Source organism: Hordeum vulgare, chromosome 6H (assembly GCF_904849725.1).
Source record: "Hordeum vulgare subsp. vulgare chromosome 6H, MorexV3_pseudomolecules_assembly, whole genome shotgun sequence".
Taxonomy (NCBI): Eukaryota; Viridiplantae; Streptophyta; class Magnoliopsida; order Poales; family Poaceae; genus Hordeum; species Hordeum vulgare.
Window position 1 is genome coordinate 540,463,886 of NC_058523.1, and position 18,579 is coordinate 540,482,464.

Here is an 18,579-nt window from a genome sequence, read left to right on the forward strand (position 1 = left end):
GTGACGTCCGTGATCTCATCCGGGACTCCGAACAACATTCGGTAACCACACATGTAACTCAACTATACTAAAACATCATCGAACCTTAAGTGTGCAAACCCTCCGGGTTCGAGAACTATGTAGACATGCCCCGAGGTACTCCTCTGTCAATATCCAATAGCGGGACCTGGATGCCCATATTGGATCCTACGTATTCTCCGAAGATCTTATCGATTGAACCTCAGTGCCAAGGATTCATATAATCCCGTATGTCATTCCCTTTGTCCTTCGGTATGTTACTTGCCCGAGATTTGATCGTCGGTATCCGCATACCTATTTCAATCTCATTACCGGCAAGTCTCTTTACTCGTTCCGTAATACAAGATCCCGTGAATTACACTTAGTCACATTGCTTGCAAGGCTTGTGTGTGATGTTGTATTATCGAGTGGGCCCCGAGATACCTCTCCGTTACAAGGAGTGACAAATCCTAGTCTTGATCCATACTAACTCAATGGACACCTTCGGAGATATCTGTAGAGCACCTTTATAGTCACCCAGTTACGTTGCGACGTTTGATACACACAAGGTATTCCTCCGGTGCCAGTGAGTTATATGATCTCATGGTCATAGGAATAAATACTTGACACGCAGAAAACAATAGCAATAAAATGACATGATCAATATGCTACGTTCATAGTTTGGGTCTTGTCCATCACACGATTCTCCTAATGATGTGATCCCGTTATCCAGTGACAACACTTGTCTATGGTTAGGAAACCTTGACCATCTTTGATCAACGAGCTAGTCAACTAGAGGCTTACTAGGTACAGTGTTTTGTCTATATATCCACACATGTATTTGAGTTTCCAATCAATACAATTATAGCATGGATAATAAACGATTATCACGAACAAAGAAATATAATAATAACCAATTTATTATTGCCTCTAGGGCATATTTCCAACATGCAGCTCTAGCCATAACTCAACACGTCCATGGCACTTTTCTTTCCTTATGTACACATTCATCATACCCCATTATCGGTGGTATTTTCACACTCCATTTATCACCCTATTATCATGGTGCTTGACCACAAACATTGGACAAACCCTACACCTTTTCAGTTTATTTTGCACCTCTATTTACATGTATTACATAAGAAGACAATAATATCAAAGGACAATAATAAATGGTATTTCTTCTACAAAATGGAAATTTGTCTACTTTTTCTAGATCACGAGAGATGGAAACACATGGAGGATTGAATATAAAATCATCTCAATAGTCAGAAAGGCATGCATTTGCCCTTTGTAGGATGGCTGGTACTTATCTACACACTTTCTAACCTTGTCCTTGAGTCTTTCTACCAAGGGCCATGTTGAAATTGAAAATATTTCCATGGCTTCTTCTTTCTAATAGGTTAAATACATGAAATATACTGAAGCATAGACACTTGTGGTAACAAATATTATTGTGTCATTTTACTGGTATGGCTGAAGTGAGCATTGAGCACGTCATTTTTCATTCCCCATTTATTTTTTGACACATCTTCAAACCTAATGGTCTACAGATGCCTCGTGGATTGCTTTGGTACCAAGCTAACATGTAATTTGCTATAACAACAACTTGGCATATTTGGAAGGTTCACAGGTATGAGGCCTTCACGATGGGTTTGATAAAAAGGGAGTAAATCTAATATACTAATCCTTAAATTCGAATTCTAAAAAAACCTTATTTATTATATTGCATACACCATAGACTCCCTTTAACCCGCTTCATTTTATTGTTATTTTTCTCCTTTAGGAGTGCCAACCCTCTGATGAGTGGTTATCATGTTTCCCCAAGGATCAAGGTGGCTTAGGCATCCAAGATCACGTGATTGAAAATGCCACGCTCCTTAGTAAATGGTGTTCAAGTGCCTTACAAGGGATGAGGACTTCACTCCCGTCACATATTATTTTCACAAACCATTTTAATGTCCAAGCATGAAAGTTAGACATTAGTTGAAAACAAGGTAAGAACAAAAAATAACCGAGGTCAGTATGGCCATGCAATATTGAGATGCTATCTATATAGTCTGTATAGACATATCACTAATTTATGTTTATACTTTTAATAGTCGAATCCATGTTACCCATTTACCAACATCTTTTTATTTTCACAAGATCTACTAGCATGTTGGCAGCCACTCATAATTTTCTTGCTCTTGTGTCACGAAATCCTAGACGTCATGTCTATCCTTGATTTTACACTTGCCTTGACTTTATAAATCATTCCTTGAAACACAATACTTCATTTTCCCGCTCCGATTCTTGTCATACTCCTCCAAAAACATATGAACCATTGCACTTACCTTCTGCTCATCTTAGGTAGACCCATTTTAAATTTGTAGAACATGGAAGGATTGTGTGTTTAGCATTGAATGCAACCTATAAACACATTCCTTCTTTAGATCACATAATTTATCCAACGCAAAAACATAGAGGTAGGTCATAAAAAAAATTATATTAACCTTCTATCCTTCTTATGTGCAACTCCAACAATAACTCATCTCTAGTATACCACTTTCCTTCCGTTCTGTACATTCATGTTATCCCCTAAACACTTGTATTGTATCAATCCATGTGCCAGGTTATTCTGGTGGTGCTAATCCACAAATTATGCACCTCTTCGAGTCTCCTTTGCATAGCCATTTATCTATATTCCATAATAAGATAATTTTAAATGTACAATGTCAGAGGTCAACAAGCAATGGTAATTTGTGCCATATAATAGAATTGTACCTACTTATGCTAGATTACTAGGAAAGGAAACACGTTGAGTGAAGAACATGAAAGTGTCTATATAGTGGGAAAGAGACACATTTTTCCTCTAGAGATGAGTGCCTCTTAACACCTCTATGGGTTCTAATTTCATTATTTACATGATGTCTTTCTTCCTAGTGGCTAAATTAAGTTGAAATTATTCATGTGGCTACTTATTTTTTATAGGTCTAATATATCAAATATGTTCAAACGGAAAACTTCAATGTTTGTATCAATTATTCTTGCACCCTCTCCCCACAACTAATGTCGTTGAGCACCTCATTTGCATTAGCATTTCTTGTCATTCAAATCCAGTGGTCTCTGAATCAGTGGCGGATCTTAGTGGAGACCAACCTGAGCCACCGCCCCAGCCCATGAAATTTTCTCATACTAATCCTCGGTAAATTGCAACAGAACTGGTTAAATCTGTCCCAAGCTTGCTTTAGGTCCCCCAGCCTATTTGCCCCTCCTATGGTTTGACCCAAGCTCTGCCACTACTCCAACTGCCTCGCGGATTGCTTTGGCACCAAGCTAAAGTGATCTTTGTTGCTAACCTAGTTTTTATGAAATGTTTATTACAAATGTTGGTTCTCTTTAGACATGTGAACCCCCTCGGGAGAATCCAATGCCTATCCCGTTGCCCAAAAAATCAAGGCGATGTAGGCATCCAATATATATTGGCGAAATATCATCATTATCAGTGAATGGTTTGTTCAAGCTTCCTAATGAGGTGAGTTGAGGCATAATATACTCCACAATAAATATATGGGATGTAAGACAAATCCATGGTAAATCTAAGGGGCTACCAATTTAGGGTTGGTTTGATGACGAGGAGGCAACACATTTTATGGTTCGGAACGTCCACTACCAATGGCAACTCACATGTTAAGTTTTATCACATGCCATGGTTGGTAAATGCCTCACCTTATTGCCTAGTATACATGGCCTTTCCATGTACCGCGTCATAAGCATGTCATAATAGCATAGGTGGTGGGTAACTTGCATCCATTTGTGGCTTCTAACATGACACAAATAGAACTTAGTAGCTTGGAATGATCGATTGGGGCGGATGGATGTTCTTAATTTATAGCATGGGACATATGAATATTGACGGACTTTACATCAAGATGGGAAATTATCTGAATTCATTGTACCATGTGCTCAGGCCCGGGCCAAGGGGAGTGCTGCCTGTGCGCTTGCACACGGCCCTCAGTTTTTGTGGGGGCCCGATTTTCCAAACACGAGTGCCACTAAGTGTAGCCCATTGTGGAGAGCAGCAGATCAGGCCAGCTGATCTTGCATGCAGTGAACCAGGTCCTCCACATGTGGACCACAAGCGCTTGCAACGCATGATAGAACGCAGAAAATGCCTAAAAAACAAAGAAAAAAACTTACCTTTCAGCTGACGCACGAGTTCTCCAAAATCTAAGGTTCCAACGCGAGGGCCACTTGGCAACGTCAGCGTCTCTTCATCCGCAATAATCACAAATCAATCCTTCACCCATGATGGCAAGACCAGGAGTCATTAGAGACTACATGCATTGGCGATCGCTCAAAGACTGCTGACCCGTGAAGCTTTGACCATGAGTATGTGAGTTCCGTCCTCCATCTAACAGTTTCACTTTTGAGCTTTGCCAATACTTGTTACTACTATTTTTTAGTATGAATTTTGTGTACTGGACGTCTAGTGTTCCTTGATCGAAGTCATGTCTTGATCTAGAAAGTATGAATTTGATCATAAAAACGCAAGGAATTAGAGACCTTAATCAATATCTGAGATGAACTATGGGTATGTTTAGTATTAAAGGTTTCAATTATCTTCCAATAGACAATCACTATCTGGATTCGCAAGTGTTCTTCAATAATCAATTACAAGTTCCAAGATTTAATTCCGAATAACACGAAAAAATGATGTTATTTAAGTAAAAAATATGCACCCAAACATTGAATATGTACGATTCTTGAGATTTCGGCAATGCATTAGGACACATAAATTATTATTACTATTTTACTTCTCTTTATTGTAAGGCAGACCCCATTTTAGAGTTTGGCACAGGGCCTTCGATTTTACTGGCCCGGCCCTGCATATGCTTGTGTGTACTGATGCACCTATTAGCAATAAGGTGATCTAGAAGCTTAAGATTCCTCTATGGATTGATATTTCCTTATGGTATTTAAGTAGAAGGGTCATCTTAACGAGGGGAAATTTTGGAAAGAAAACCTGGTGGGGGACTACACAATGTAGTTTCATGAAGAGATAATTAAGCACATATTATTTGACTCCAAGTACACATGTTGTATGGCCTATAGTACATGTCGCACAAAATTTGTATTCTCCCCGGAGCATCCCAAACTTGTTTGGTAACTGGTTGTGGGTATACATAAATATAAGAAATCTTTTATCTTATTAGACGCAACAGCCTTGGTTTGGGCATTATGATTATGCAAGAATGATGTGGTTTTGACAAATATAAGATATTTTTTCACTCGTACAGTTATTTGCTTGTGTGCACATTGGCTCCGATGGTATGTACTAAGACAGAGAGGGCAATTAAGGGTGTTTTTTTTCTAAATAAGGAAGGTGTTGTCTTTTTTTTGAACGAAAGGGATTTCCCCCCTGCTCCATTTTATTAGATATGAAGCAAGCATAGATCCGGAACAAAAGCAAAAGAAGATCAAACTACCAGCAGCCTAAAACCTCCGTAAGCAACATAAGTACGCTAGAAATTATTACAGGCCAAAATGACCAACAATTCTGGGTTTTTTAAAAGCACTCCTCTTGAGAAAGGCTAGATAAAATCCTAATCCTGCCCCTCCATGTTCATCTCCAAGCAATACGAAGGAGATCCCCGTGCCGCTTGTCCAACTGCCTGATGAAGCCTCGGAGTAGCTCCGCCTGAGCACCAGAGAGCAAGATCTTCCATTCATCGAGATGAACCCCCAGCTTTGCAAGAATGCAATTGAAATTTCTCCAAATACGCCCCTGAAAGCACATTTTGTTTCTAAGTTTCCAGACACTCCAAAGGGAGGCAGCAATAATCATGTTAAGCACACAATTCTTTTTAGGATCCTTCCACAATACAACAACATCATCAAAACCTAGGATATCTTTGATATTAAGCGTCTCCATAAGGAAACCCCACACCTGTCTAGCAACAATACAATCAAATAAAAGATGTTGCACAGTTTATTTACAGCTACAGAAAAGGCAAGAAGTATTTTCAACAGGTCTACGTTTTTCCAAATTGTCTCTCGTTAAAACCTTATTATGAACACACAGCCACAGAAAAACATGAATTTTCTGAGGGCAAATCACTTTCCACAAGCTCATCCCTGTGGTAGAAACCACACCCCCAAAGTTAATCTGGTGATAAAAAGACTTAACTGTGTATGCACCTTTTGGTTCAAGTCTCCAAATAGGCTTATCAGGGTTATCAGACAACCTCTCCTGTTTAACCACTTCTAACAGCTGGTTCCAGAGAGGGTCCTGCCTGATCAACACAACGTCTGAATGACAACCTAAGTGTATGACCATCCCATACCTGGGCAACTGTACAGTCAATCTGATTACAGATATCATACAGGGGCCAAAATTGTGTTCTAAGGGAACATTCCCCAGCCCACACATCTTCCCCAAATCTAATAGATTCACCATTCCCTAAATTCCACCTATAAAACACTTTTGCTCCACTAAGGGCCCAGGTAATACTCTTCCAGAAGGAAGAACCATTATTATTTCCACACCACAAGATGTTGTTGGAATTTTGCATATATTTATATTTGATAATCTTTTTCCAATCTCTCTCGGAATCATCAAGAAAACGTTTCCCCCAAGAGGCTAATAGTGCCATGTTGAACTCTTTCAGATTAGGAATACCTAAACCCCCATATTCTTTCTTCCTAGTAATCTGTCACCACTTAGCTAAATGATACTTGTGTTGATCATTAAGATCCCCCCAGAAGAAATGAGCCATCTGGGTATTAATGGAATTAATAGCCCATTGAGGAAATTTAATCATAGACATGAGATAAGCAGGAATGCTAATAATGCAGGCACACAACAAAACAATTTTCCCTATATAGGTCACAAATCTCCCCATCCAACCAGATAGGTTTTTAATGATCCTATCAATTATAGGTTGGATATCCTCCCTCCTAAGATTATCATAATGAAGAGGAACTCCAAGATATTTAATGGGATATTTCCCAAGCTTGCAACAACAAATTTGAGCAAAATCCTTAGCAAGGGTTTCTTCCACATTAATGGTCATAAGATCACTCTTGTGGAAGTTGATTTTTAGGCCTGAAAGGTTCTCAAAGCAAGCCAGCAGCCATTTAAAGTGTCTAGCTTTATTTGCAGAATTCTCTAAAAAGATAATAGTATCGTCTGCATATTGTAAACTAATCACCCCCAAGTATAATATGAGGCAGAAGCCCCGCAATTAAATTCTGATCAGCAGCTTTTTGTAACATATTGGTAAAAACATCAGCCACTAGATTAAAAAGCATTGGGGAGGAGGGATCCCCCTGCTTAAGCCCTCCCCCCCAGGAAATGGGGACCCACAGTATCATTAACTTTAACACTAAAAGTGCTATTGCTCATAATGCTTTTGATCCAGGAAATCCATCTATTCCCAAAGCCCCTGGATTGCAGCATATCAAAAAGAAACTCCCAATTAACTCTATCATAAGCTTTTTCATAATCTAGCTTAAGAACCAGGCCCTGAGACCCAGATTTCTGAACTTCATGGATCACTTCATGGGCCATCACCACACTCTCCAAAATATATCTGCCTTTGATAAACGCAGTTTGATTGGGAGAGATAAGTCTATGTCCAATAGGGGCCAATCTATTGGCCATAGCTTTAGAGAAAATCTTAACACAACAATTACTTAGACTAATAGGTCTAAACTTTTTCATATCCCGAGCATCCTGCTCTTTGGGGATGAGGACAATCAAAGCAAAACTAAGCCTATGAATGTCCAGATCACCCCTCTCAAAATCTTTAACTAACTCCATAAAATCTTGTTTAATCACCTCCCAGAAAGTCTGATAAAACAGAAAAGAAAACCCATCTGGGCCCGGGGCACCGTTGGCATAACTGCCAAAAATGGCAGTGAAGCATTTTCCTCCTCAGTGACCAGATCTTCCTCCTCCCAAAAGGAAGCCCCCAGATTAATGTTACGTTTTGGTTCGAAGCTAAAAAGCTTTTTATAAAAAGAGGTCGCTACATCTAACATCCCTTTAGTAGAATGAACTGGGCCATTATCTCCAACCAGCACCGAAAGATGATTCTTACGATGTCTATGATTAACCACTGCATGAAAATATGCATTGTTTCGGTCCCCATCTATAATATTCCGATCCCTCGCTCTCTGCCACAAGGTTGTTTCCTCCTGTTTCCAGATAAGATACAGTTCAGCTTTGATAGCATTAAGTCTATCTCTGTCTCCTGCACTTAACTGGTTCTTTTCCGAAAACACATCTAAGATATCATATTCGAGCAAAAGCTCTCTCTTCTTCTTCTTAAAACTAGCCTCCATATTAATACTCCAGCCTTTAATCTTTTTACGCACGATTCTAACTTTGTACATCCATCTATCTATTGGATTCCTCCCCTGAACAGGGGTATTCCAAATACCTGTCACTAACTCTTTGAACCCAGGTTGGTTAATCCACCTCTTCTCAAACCTAAAAGGTTTAGGAGAGGTAACTCTCCTCCCCCCAGTATCTAGAATGAGAGGAGTGTGGTCACTACCTACTCTTGGTAAGGCAGAAAGTACAAACATGGGGAAATGACCATCCCAGGTGGCAGAAATCAACACCCTGTCAATAGCTGCAAAAATAGGATCTTCCTGATTATTATTCCAAGTATAACACCTATTTGCCACATTAATCTCCATTAAGGCCCACTTATTAATCCAGTCATTAAACAAATAAACTAACTGATGGTTAACCACCCCATTATTCTTATCAGCCATAGACCTAACCAGATTAAAATCACCCCCACATATAACAGGAGCTCGGCTATAAATTCCAACTTCAGCTCCATGTATGTTGTACCATAAACTGCCACAAACTGCCAAATAAAGCCATCTTTCTTGTCCTTAACAGTAGTAATACAACAACAAAATTTATCTATAAAACCAATGATATCAAAAAGATTCTTATTAAGACCCACAAGGATCCCCCCTGCTATGTTAACTGCAGGCAATGAGTGCCAAGCATACTCTCTATTACCAGCAATTTTATTAAGGATGTTTACATCAATCAGCTCTTTTTTGGTTTCAAAGAAACCCACAAAATGAATTTTATTATTTCTCAAAAAATCACACAGGCACTGAATTTTCCTAGGTTTACCTAGACCACGAAAATTCCAAAAGGCCCCAATCATTTGATCTTAAAAGGACGGGACAAGCCACAAGGCTTAATTTTGGTTCTAATTTTAGGACTATTCAATTCTACATCAGCAGTGCCATCTGATGTGGTAAGTGAATTCTGTCCCTCGACGTTAATCTCTAATTTTTCACCCAAATCCAAAGTTTCAGGGACAACAATTTCAATGTTACTTTCTGCAAATTGCATACTTTTAATTCTTTCCTCATTCATCATCTCAAGAATAATATCAGACTGGTCATCCTCATGCTTACCAATGCATATATCTACTTTATTAATATCAGCAATTAAAGTTCTTGGAGATAAAGTAGCAAAAGTTTTACTTTTAAAAGTCTTGGGCACCTCCAAATTCTTTTTCAGCATGTAAGCAGCAGCTTTGTCCATGATTTTAATCCCTCCATGCCCCCTAGTGTTTGGTTTATTGTTGAGAACACGACCCCATTTCCCTTCCTTGGTAGAGTTGTTCTTTTTCTTCAATCCGGCCTCTTTTTCAAGTGTGTCCAGCAGAGACCTTTTAGTTGATCCCAATATAGTAGTCATTTCCTTAGGCAAGCACTGCATCTAAGGTAGGACCCCTTCCTCTTCTTCATTAGATTCCAACATCTCTATTTTCTGCAACTGCTCAGAACAGTAATCCAGGTGAGCTGACATATCCATCATCATGTTACTTTTGCGAGATTCCATTTCCAACTCCATTTCCTTTTCCCCATCAGTCACCATATCCCACCTTTTATCTTCTGTAGTTTTATCTTTGACTTCATCCACAAACTCCTCATGAACTTCATCCATCAGACTGTGAGGGTGGATATCTGCTGCAGAAACAGCCATCATCTGATTTTTGCTACTGCTCCCAGTTTCCATATGCTTGGAAGAGAAGTTAGCTTTGTCAATCTCATCAATAGCTTCCTCATCCCCTTCATCTTCCAGATCATCTCCATTATCTCTCTTTTTCGGTTCCTCATCCTCAATCTCTTGATTATCCTCATCAGGGTCTACATCATCACCATCAGTCTCTTCCCCAATCTGATCAAAACCTTCTACAGTAAAAAACAGGATGTACAGCTTCTTTTTCATCTCCACTAATCTCTCAAAAGGGATTTTCTTGGGATCTCTACAGGCTACTTTGATCCTTACCACCTCATAGAAACTTTTGAATATCCCATTCCAATCAACATCTACCAGAATCCCAAAGCAGGCAGCCACTTGAGCAAACACCTTCCATGCACACCACTTGGGGGGAATCCCTTCTATTTGTACCCAAGCCTCTGTCAACTCTCCAAATGGATCTAACATACCTTGCCATTCACAGATTTTTACAGACACTCCATCTATGGGCAGCTCAAAAGCAGGGAACTCAATCAAATCATTAACATTTTTCCAAGGAGGGAATCTTAAAAGAAACTTCTTCTCCTCTAATTCCCTGATCTGCCATGGCCATTCTTTGTTCTTGCAGAATATACCATTTAACTGAGTCAACAGCTCTGAGGTAGAAACCTCTCCTTTGATCACCTTAAGCATAGCACAATTTTTGTAATTCAACGAGCTTGATTCAGTAGCAACTGGAATATCAATATGATAAAATCCTAAACCAGCAGCAGCACTACCAAAATAAGTGGCAGTGGGTTGGGGTTTGGCCCAGGCAGCACAATTATTAACATTATGCCCACCAGCACATATGAAACATTTTTTGGCCTCAATGCAGTTCCCCACATAGTGCCCTGGCCAACTACAGTTGAAACAGATCATCTCTTTATACCTGGGATCCACAGGTTGAACAACAGGGATCTGAGGAACTGCAGCAGGAGCAGGAGCAGGTACAGGGATCTGTCTCCCTCCAGATCCAGCACTCCCTCCTCCTCCCCCCTTGTTTGTGGATTGGGTCTTCACATCACCAGGGGGAGGAGGCCGATTGGGAACCTGCCCTCCTTGCACAGGAACAGACTTCTTGGGAGGTTGCCGACGAGGGGGTCTTTGCTGTGGTCGGCCGATCTCCATCTTCCCCTTGACCACTTCAGCAAAGGACAAGGATCCTTGCCCGATCCCTTCCACAGCTACCCTAAATGAGGTGGGGATAGGGTCAAATCGACCAGGGAACTCCACAGGGAAGCAATCCTCTCTGGAAAATTTCCTGGATCTGAAGAGATCCTTCTTGATCCAGAAGAGGGAAGGAAAAGTATTAGGGTTCGGTGGGGGAGGAGGAGGGGAGGCTTTTTATATTCACGGCCAGTGGAAGGGATAACCCATAGTTGGCCAAAAAAGTCCTCAGCCACCTCCTCAGAGTCGTTTCTCAAAAGAGAATATGCCTTCCCATAAGGTCTCTTCCTGACCACATGCCCATTAATAAAGGGGGTAGGGACTATGGAATGCCCAAAGTACCCTGGGCCTGAGGGTATGTTTGGAATTTCCCGAGAGGGAATCATCTCTACTTTATCTACAAAAAAGTTAGACACAGGAACAGATACTCCATCCATTTTTCCTAAAGTTGGGCATAGTATATCTCCTTTTCTCTTACTTCCAGAATCTCCTTGACCCAACCTCATTTTGTTCTGGGGAAGTAACTTCTCCAAAGGAGGGAATCCTTGATCATAATACCTAATTCTTCTATTATGTTCTGATAGACGATCAGAAGATCCCTCTCCCTTCTCATCAAAACACACACTGGCTTTAGTAGGAACAGCTTCTGATAAATAACCCACATGAACCATAATCAATTTGTTTCCTTCCTGAACTGTATTCCCATCACCTGGGGGAAACCCCTGAACCTGCATAATAGCATTCCTAATTTTATTGGATTCCACATCTGGGGTACTACAACCACCTCTTCTCTGTAACTCATCTCTGCCATAATATTCCACCATCTCATCCTTCTCTGACATAGAAACAGGAGCCCTAATTACCTTCCTCTCAACCCCTACTCCAGCATACAGAGGCACATTCTCTATTTTAGAAACCAGGTCCTTCTCCATTTCATTATCTGTCTGAACTGAGTATATATGAACAGTAGCAGTACTGTCCATATTACACTTTACCACCATGTCAAGATCATCTGACAGACCCAGGTCAACTCCATCACCTTCTAGTCGACCTTTCTCACCAGTAAAATCGACATTATGCGTAGAATCTCTACTATTACTACTACAGACCAAAGGGTCTTCTACTAATCCCCCAATCCTATACTGCAGTACTACAGGAGGAGTAGAAACTCCATCCCTTTCCACGGCCGAATCCCGCGCACTGATCAGATGATCATTCTCCTTATTCACACATAAACTAGCACCACAAGGGAAAATTCCCTTTCCTGTGATCCAGGCACAAAACGAGAACAATACGGATGGTTAAGAGAGGGTTCAACAGGCTTGGGGAGGGTCGACCCCCCCCCCCCCGGCAGCGCCGCAGACGGGATCTGCGACAGCTCCAGTATCGGCGGCGAGTTGATGTTGAGGCGGAATGGCGTAGCCATCTTGAACCGGCTCCACTTCGCCGCCAGCGTCGGATCCGTCGACTCCGCCTCCCTCATCGCCCAGTAGATGAGTTCGTGGTCCATACCTCCTTCGTCCCCGCAGAAGCGAGCCCTCTCCGCAAACGACGCCATGCGGACTATCTCCACCATAACCCCTGGCCACCGCATCCGATCTGGGAATCTCCCTCGAACAATCCGCAACATCTCCTCACGCGCCTCCGGTGAGTGAAGCACTGCAGGCGGGAGCAGCGCCACTGGTGTGCGAGCCGCCTACGTCCTCGGCGGCGACACCATCGCCAAGCGGAGTCGCCGCACCCGAACTCCTCGCCTCTCGCCTGTCATCTAGGTTGCGTTGTGGTTGGGGATGAGGAGAGACTGCGGAGGTGGACGGGCTTCGAGAGAACCCGATGCAAATGCCGAGTGGTGGGTGGGAAGCTCGGGGGAGCGGCTCGATGCCGAGCGGTGGAGGGCAGTCAATGCCATTAATGGCGGTAGGTGGAGACGTGTCGCCCGCCGCAGCGTATCGTGCGAGACGTGCCATCCGCCTCAAATCGGTCTTCTTATTCTTCTTACAACCCCTTTCGGCTTTCGCTAGTGCGCGGAGGGGAGGGTTGCTCGTAAATCATAAGGTGTTTTCTTTGAATCTGTCTTAGATTGCTTGCTATTGTTCGTCTTTCTCCGTCAAATAACGTTATGTATTTCTGCTTTCCAGAATATTATGGCTGAGCGCATGTTGTGTGCATCTAGTTACTTCAAAATCAGAGTAGACTTTTCTTTCTTGTATCGCTCGTCACGGCATTAAAGACCGATAAAACCTTTCTTATAAAAAAATAGTATGCCTCACAAAAACACGTTGACAAAAGAGCAAGTGCAACTTACAAGTTATGAACAACTCAATAACGAAGATCAAACAGACATATCATAGAAACGATCCCAAATAACAATTTCAACGACTAAAATAAAAAGAGATGGCAGAATGGACCATGGAAGAGATCCATAACAACACTTTCAACTACTAAAATAAAAATTTCTTGGCTCAGAGAGCACCATCGAGAGACAAAATGTCTCAACTTATTAAGGCAGTCTTTCCTGCATCTTAGCTATGCCAAGCTAAATCAAACTAAACAAGACGCACCTAGCCGGACCTGTGCTACACACTACAGGAAGAGAGTCCTCTCCATTCTACCTTAAATTGGAGGGAAAAGATTCCAAGATGATTCTTCAGGATCGACGCCGCCCGATTGCCAATTAAACCCCACATCCCAGGACTTTATCCCATCGGAAGAGCCGGTGTTGGCGCTGGTACCAGCGCCATCATGCCCATTGGAGCTATAGCCGGCGCTGGCGCTGGCGCTGGTGCCAACACCGTCTTGCCCATTGGTGTTATAGCCATTGTGGGCCAGTACATCGAGGTCCCTTCCAAATCTCACCGTGTCGAACCAACCCACCTGCTGCGGCAGCACCTGATACAGCGCTGGAGACCCCATGTGCATGCTACCAGTGACTTGTGGAGTGGGCGACGACGCCCCATTCATCACCGGAGATCCGATCTCCATGTTGTCGATGGCGTATGGAGTGGGCGACGGTGCGTGATACATCCTTGGAAACCCCATGTGATTGCCGCCGATGGCGTATGGAATGGGCGACGGTGGATACATCGCCGGAGACCCCATGTCCACGTTGTCAGTGACGTATGGAGCTGGCAGCGACGTGTGATGCATCGCCGATGACCCCATGTCCATGTTGTCGGGGACATATGGTGCCTGGGGCTGCAAGACACGTGGTTGTCCCCTAATTTTCATGATGCTTTCACCCATGCTCTTAAGGATCTCTTCCAGCCTACTACTGACGCTGGCGAGCTCATCGACCTTGAGGTCGGGGAGGTCGCTGCCTACCATGGCTTTGTGTAGCAGGATCCTGATCTCGGGGTCTCGGACCTTGTTTTCCTCGACCTGGAGCTTGTTGAGCTGCTTGTTGAGGAAGTCTTCTTGGTTCACCGCCGTCTTGAACCACCCCTCTGGCATGGTTTTGTATCGATTGAGCATATCCACCGCCTCGGAATGGGATGAGTACACCTTTGGTGCCGCATCGCCCTCGTCGTACACCAACACGCAAGCCTTCGCATTGCACAGGATAGAAAGCTCACCTGCCTTACTTGCCAAGTTCTTGCGGCGCGTCTCCAAGGTACGGTGTCGGCTCGACTCATTGTTGATGCACTTGAGGGGAATCTTCTTGCGACCCATTGCCAACAAAGGGTTTTAGCAAAGGAAAATAGGTTGCTGGCTTTTGGCTAGGTGGGGAGGTTATTTATAGTGGAGGAACGACCAAGATGGGGGGCTATATCGAGAAACTTTTAACTCCTAACTCCGCACTCACAAAATAAGGACGTGCACTATTTTCATAAATGCATCATTAAATCAAGTATTTTATTTTAATTAAAAAGTGCTTATAATGGACCGAGGAAAAGGCAAATGCATCTTATCCGGATATGCTTATTTTAGCTATGTATTGCGAAAAATAATTTTGTAGTTTATTTCGTTCCAAAGTTGGAAAAAGTGTGCATCATCCCATTAATCATCTATTAATTTGTTACCATGTTAAGAAATGGGCCGCGGTATATGGGAATTGTTCTTAGAGAAAGCTCGTGGTCGAAAGTGAGGATTGTTATATAGCATTGAAAAAATCACAACGATTTTTAAAAAAAGTTTGTCATCCGTGTGATCTGGATCCAATGGCTGTGGGAGCATTCCCTGGGAACTCCTAACCAGAGAACGTTCCCCAGATATCAGTTCCCTGAGAAATAACAATACATAACATACACAAATTTTTCTTATAATGCAGGATGAATTGAAATTACTAAAGTTCTGCCAAATTTTGAATTACGTTAGCTGAATGTGGTTCCATATATATCGAAGGCTGACTATTGTTGCTTGATGACCCAGCGGTTCGTGTTACTTGTATTCACTAACACAGTTAAACAAATTGTAAAAAAACACAGATTTATGTACCCGCAAAGCAGTATTTGCTTCCCATCTAGAAGAGATTGACCAAACCTTTTGATTGTGTATGTCACATGGCACATAGCCTAACTAATTTAACTAGTGCAACCCTACAATAGTTATACATTTACCTTTAAAAATTACGTGTGTAATGAGGGTCCCTGTTCTAATAGTGTAATAGGAACTAGTTAAAACTATGATTCTAGTCACTACGAATGACCGGTAATTGAAAAAATATGTATGGCGAGTTTTATAAGCCACTAAAAATTAATTTAAATAGTTTCGATCCCCCATATGTTCCTAGAGCGGTTACGATAAAAAAATTCATAAAAGTATGGGAAAAGACTGCAGAATAACTAGTGGATTTTTCAAATTTTGAGTATAGAAGAGAACGAGGTTGAATATCAAAGGCCAACTATCTAGGTTGAATATCAAAGGCCAACCAAAGATGACAAACCACTTGCAGGACCAACCCTAATCACCTTCTCCTCATGTCACCAGCTAAAATTTGTATTCCGTATGCTTGTTTCATCCATTTCCTTTCCTTGCAACGATCGTCAACAATTGTGTGAAATATGCCATCACTCCGCTCACTACATTATTTTTGCATGTGATTTTAATCTTGAATGACGAAAGGGTCGTATGTTAGGCATTAACTAGAGGCCATGAAAAAAGCAGATAACCCCTCACACATCATTCTAGCCACTCGAGAAATACATAGTGAGCACGATGCCTATGATTTATTTGTCTGTTCATTTGCCTCCATCAATCAATCAATCTAGAATAAACGATCTAATTAACCTCAGATACCCCTTTATGTGGGCATTGTGATTCACATGAAGAATGAATTCAACTACTGCCAATCAGTAGTATTACCTTGTGCACTTCCTGGTAAAAAATGTGCTACCTATCATTGATTTGCCGGTTACATTGACTTATGTAGTCATTCTACATTACAAGATTCTAGTTGGCTCCTTTTACCAAATCTCAATACATTGATTGGTGGCATTAAACATGTCGTTTCGTCTAGACGTGAGCTCAGAAGGGAACGTTCTCGGCCATCATGTTGGTGGCATGGTGCATCCGGAATCATCGCAATGTAGTCATCTTCAATAACACTCAACTCAACTTTACTCACCTCCTTGACATGATCGAGGCTGAGACTAGGCTATGGTGATGGAGAGCATCAGGACTTGTCAAACTTTTCTTTCTATTAATGCGGTGAGGCACAAGACTTTTGTGTATTGTCAAAAAAGGAATTATTTACTTCAGCAATTATTTTGTAGCTCAATTTATGGATAGTTTATTGTTCTTATCTCCTATGAAAAGCTCATCGGGAGGGTGCAAAGCGCTCCCGCATCTATTAAAGGAAAACAGAAAAATAAAGTCTACATGATAGAGTTGATCATTCCATACATAGCAAACAAATAACATTTTATTAGAACCCAAAAGTGATGCCACTCAGTGCCATCATTAGACAGCATCCGCGCCACTTAAGCTATTCAGGATAACAACCAATGGAGGTGTAGACACCATCTTTATTTTCTTTAGAGGAGATTGACTCGGTGAATTCACATCTCAAGTGGAGTGACGGGGCTCAGGGATGATATCTTTTGGTCCACAGGTTGTCGGGGCCTTGGAGGGGAGATATTGTCATTGTTTGCATGATGCAAGAACCAGGGGCTTTTACCAAACATAAACATCTAGGAGGTGAGGTCTTATTGAGAGCAGAGAGCACCTTTAGTGCTCAAATCAAACTCTATCACCCCACCAGCAGAGATGAGGGAGATCTATCTAGTGGGAAATCATCTCGGAAAGAGCTTTTGCTTTTTCTGGATGTTCCTCCTTTGGTAGAATCTACCATTTCTTTAGAGAATCCAGTATGAAACATCGGCCTCGCTTAATGTCGCACTTAATTTTTCCCAAAAATGTTAAAAACGACTCCTAATTTGTTTTGGAACCACGCATTCAAACAAAATATGTATTATCGTCTTATGCTCTCTAGTCATGAGTTTACCGATCTAACAGTTTATTGATCTTCCTTTTTTCTAGATTATGACTAGTCATGATTTTATTGTGAGATAATAGGCACAAGAATATGTAGTTAACCCAAACAAGCCACTACCACCTAACCCTACCACCACCTAGAGAGACCAAGAGATAGGCCTTAGGAAATGCCTTTTAAGATGGAAACGACGTCTCTGGATGCCATCGCCGTTGCCATCTACCCCCCCCCCCCCTCCCTCAACTACAAAGCTTTCACCCATACCCATGCGCGATCGCCCCACCAAACCTTGGATAATGGTCCGGCCAGGCAAACAACCACCACCATCGCTTCAACTAAGAGCTGGCATACCCTAGTGTTGAGAAAGTACGCTTCAACAATGCAACCAAGGAGGTGAAGGACGCCCTTGAGTGCCATATTCATTCATGATCATCCTAGGAGAATCAAAGCTTTTATCCACAACCTTATTCTTCTCCATCTCAACAAATCCTAGGTAGGGGGGCTAGCCGCTACGAACCTCCGAAGTGAGCCACAACTTCATTTGTACTCTTCACTATTCAACCACACGGGATTGAGTAGAAGGGCAGCGAGGCCACATGTCACCATAGAGGATTGCCCGAGTTGATGTCGGCACAAATTGAGCTAGAATGAGTGTGCAACACCATCGCGCGTGCCGCACAAGCATCACCATCGTGGAGCGGTAACAAACTGCACAAGTCATCAACTATGAAGGACGAGTGAGCCATACCTCACTCCGTCGGAGTGGCGACCACATGCCCGTGCAGGCCTAGATCAGACCATGTAGCGCCACCCCCACAACATGCCCCCAGTGCCACCACCACCATTATGTGTGCATGCACTGTGCCACCCGCACCATGATACCTCGCACCATCCACAACAGTTGGAAGGAGAACATTAGGCGCAACCCAATCAA

General features: G+C 42.2%; 2 protein-coding genes across 2 annotated transcripts; both read right to left on the reverse strand.

Annotated features, from left to right (window-relative positions):
- Positions 1 to 5,402: 5,402 nt before the first annotated feature.
- On the reverse strand, positions 5,403 to 13,127 carry LOC123406179. The gene is made up of 2 exons (XM_045099654.1): positions 9,505 to 13,127; positions 5,403 to 5,767 (listed from the first exon to the last, which is right to left on the reverse strand). The coding sequence occupies exon 1, from the start codon at positions 11,174 to 11,176 to the stop codon at positions 9,743 to 9,745; it is 1,434 nt and encodes a 477-aa protein (XP_044955589.1). The 5' UTR covers positions 11,177 to 13,127; the 3' UTR covers positions 5,403 to 5,767; positions 9,505 to 9,742.
- A 452-nt stretch (positions 13,128 to 13,579) lies between these two features.
- LOC123404050 (MADS-box protein FLOWERING LOCUS C-like) lies at positions 13,580 to 14,906 on the reverse strand. The gene has a single exon (XM_045097965.1). It carries the CDS (start codon positions 14,882 to 14,884, stop codon positions 13,829 to 13,831), a length of 1,056 nt encoding a protein of 351 aa, XP_044953900.1. The 5' UTR covers positions 14,885 to 14,906; the 3' UTR covers positions 13,580 to 13,828.
- Between the last annotated feature and the right edge of the window lie 3,673 nt (positions 14,907 to 18,579).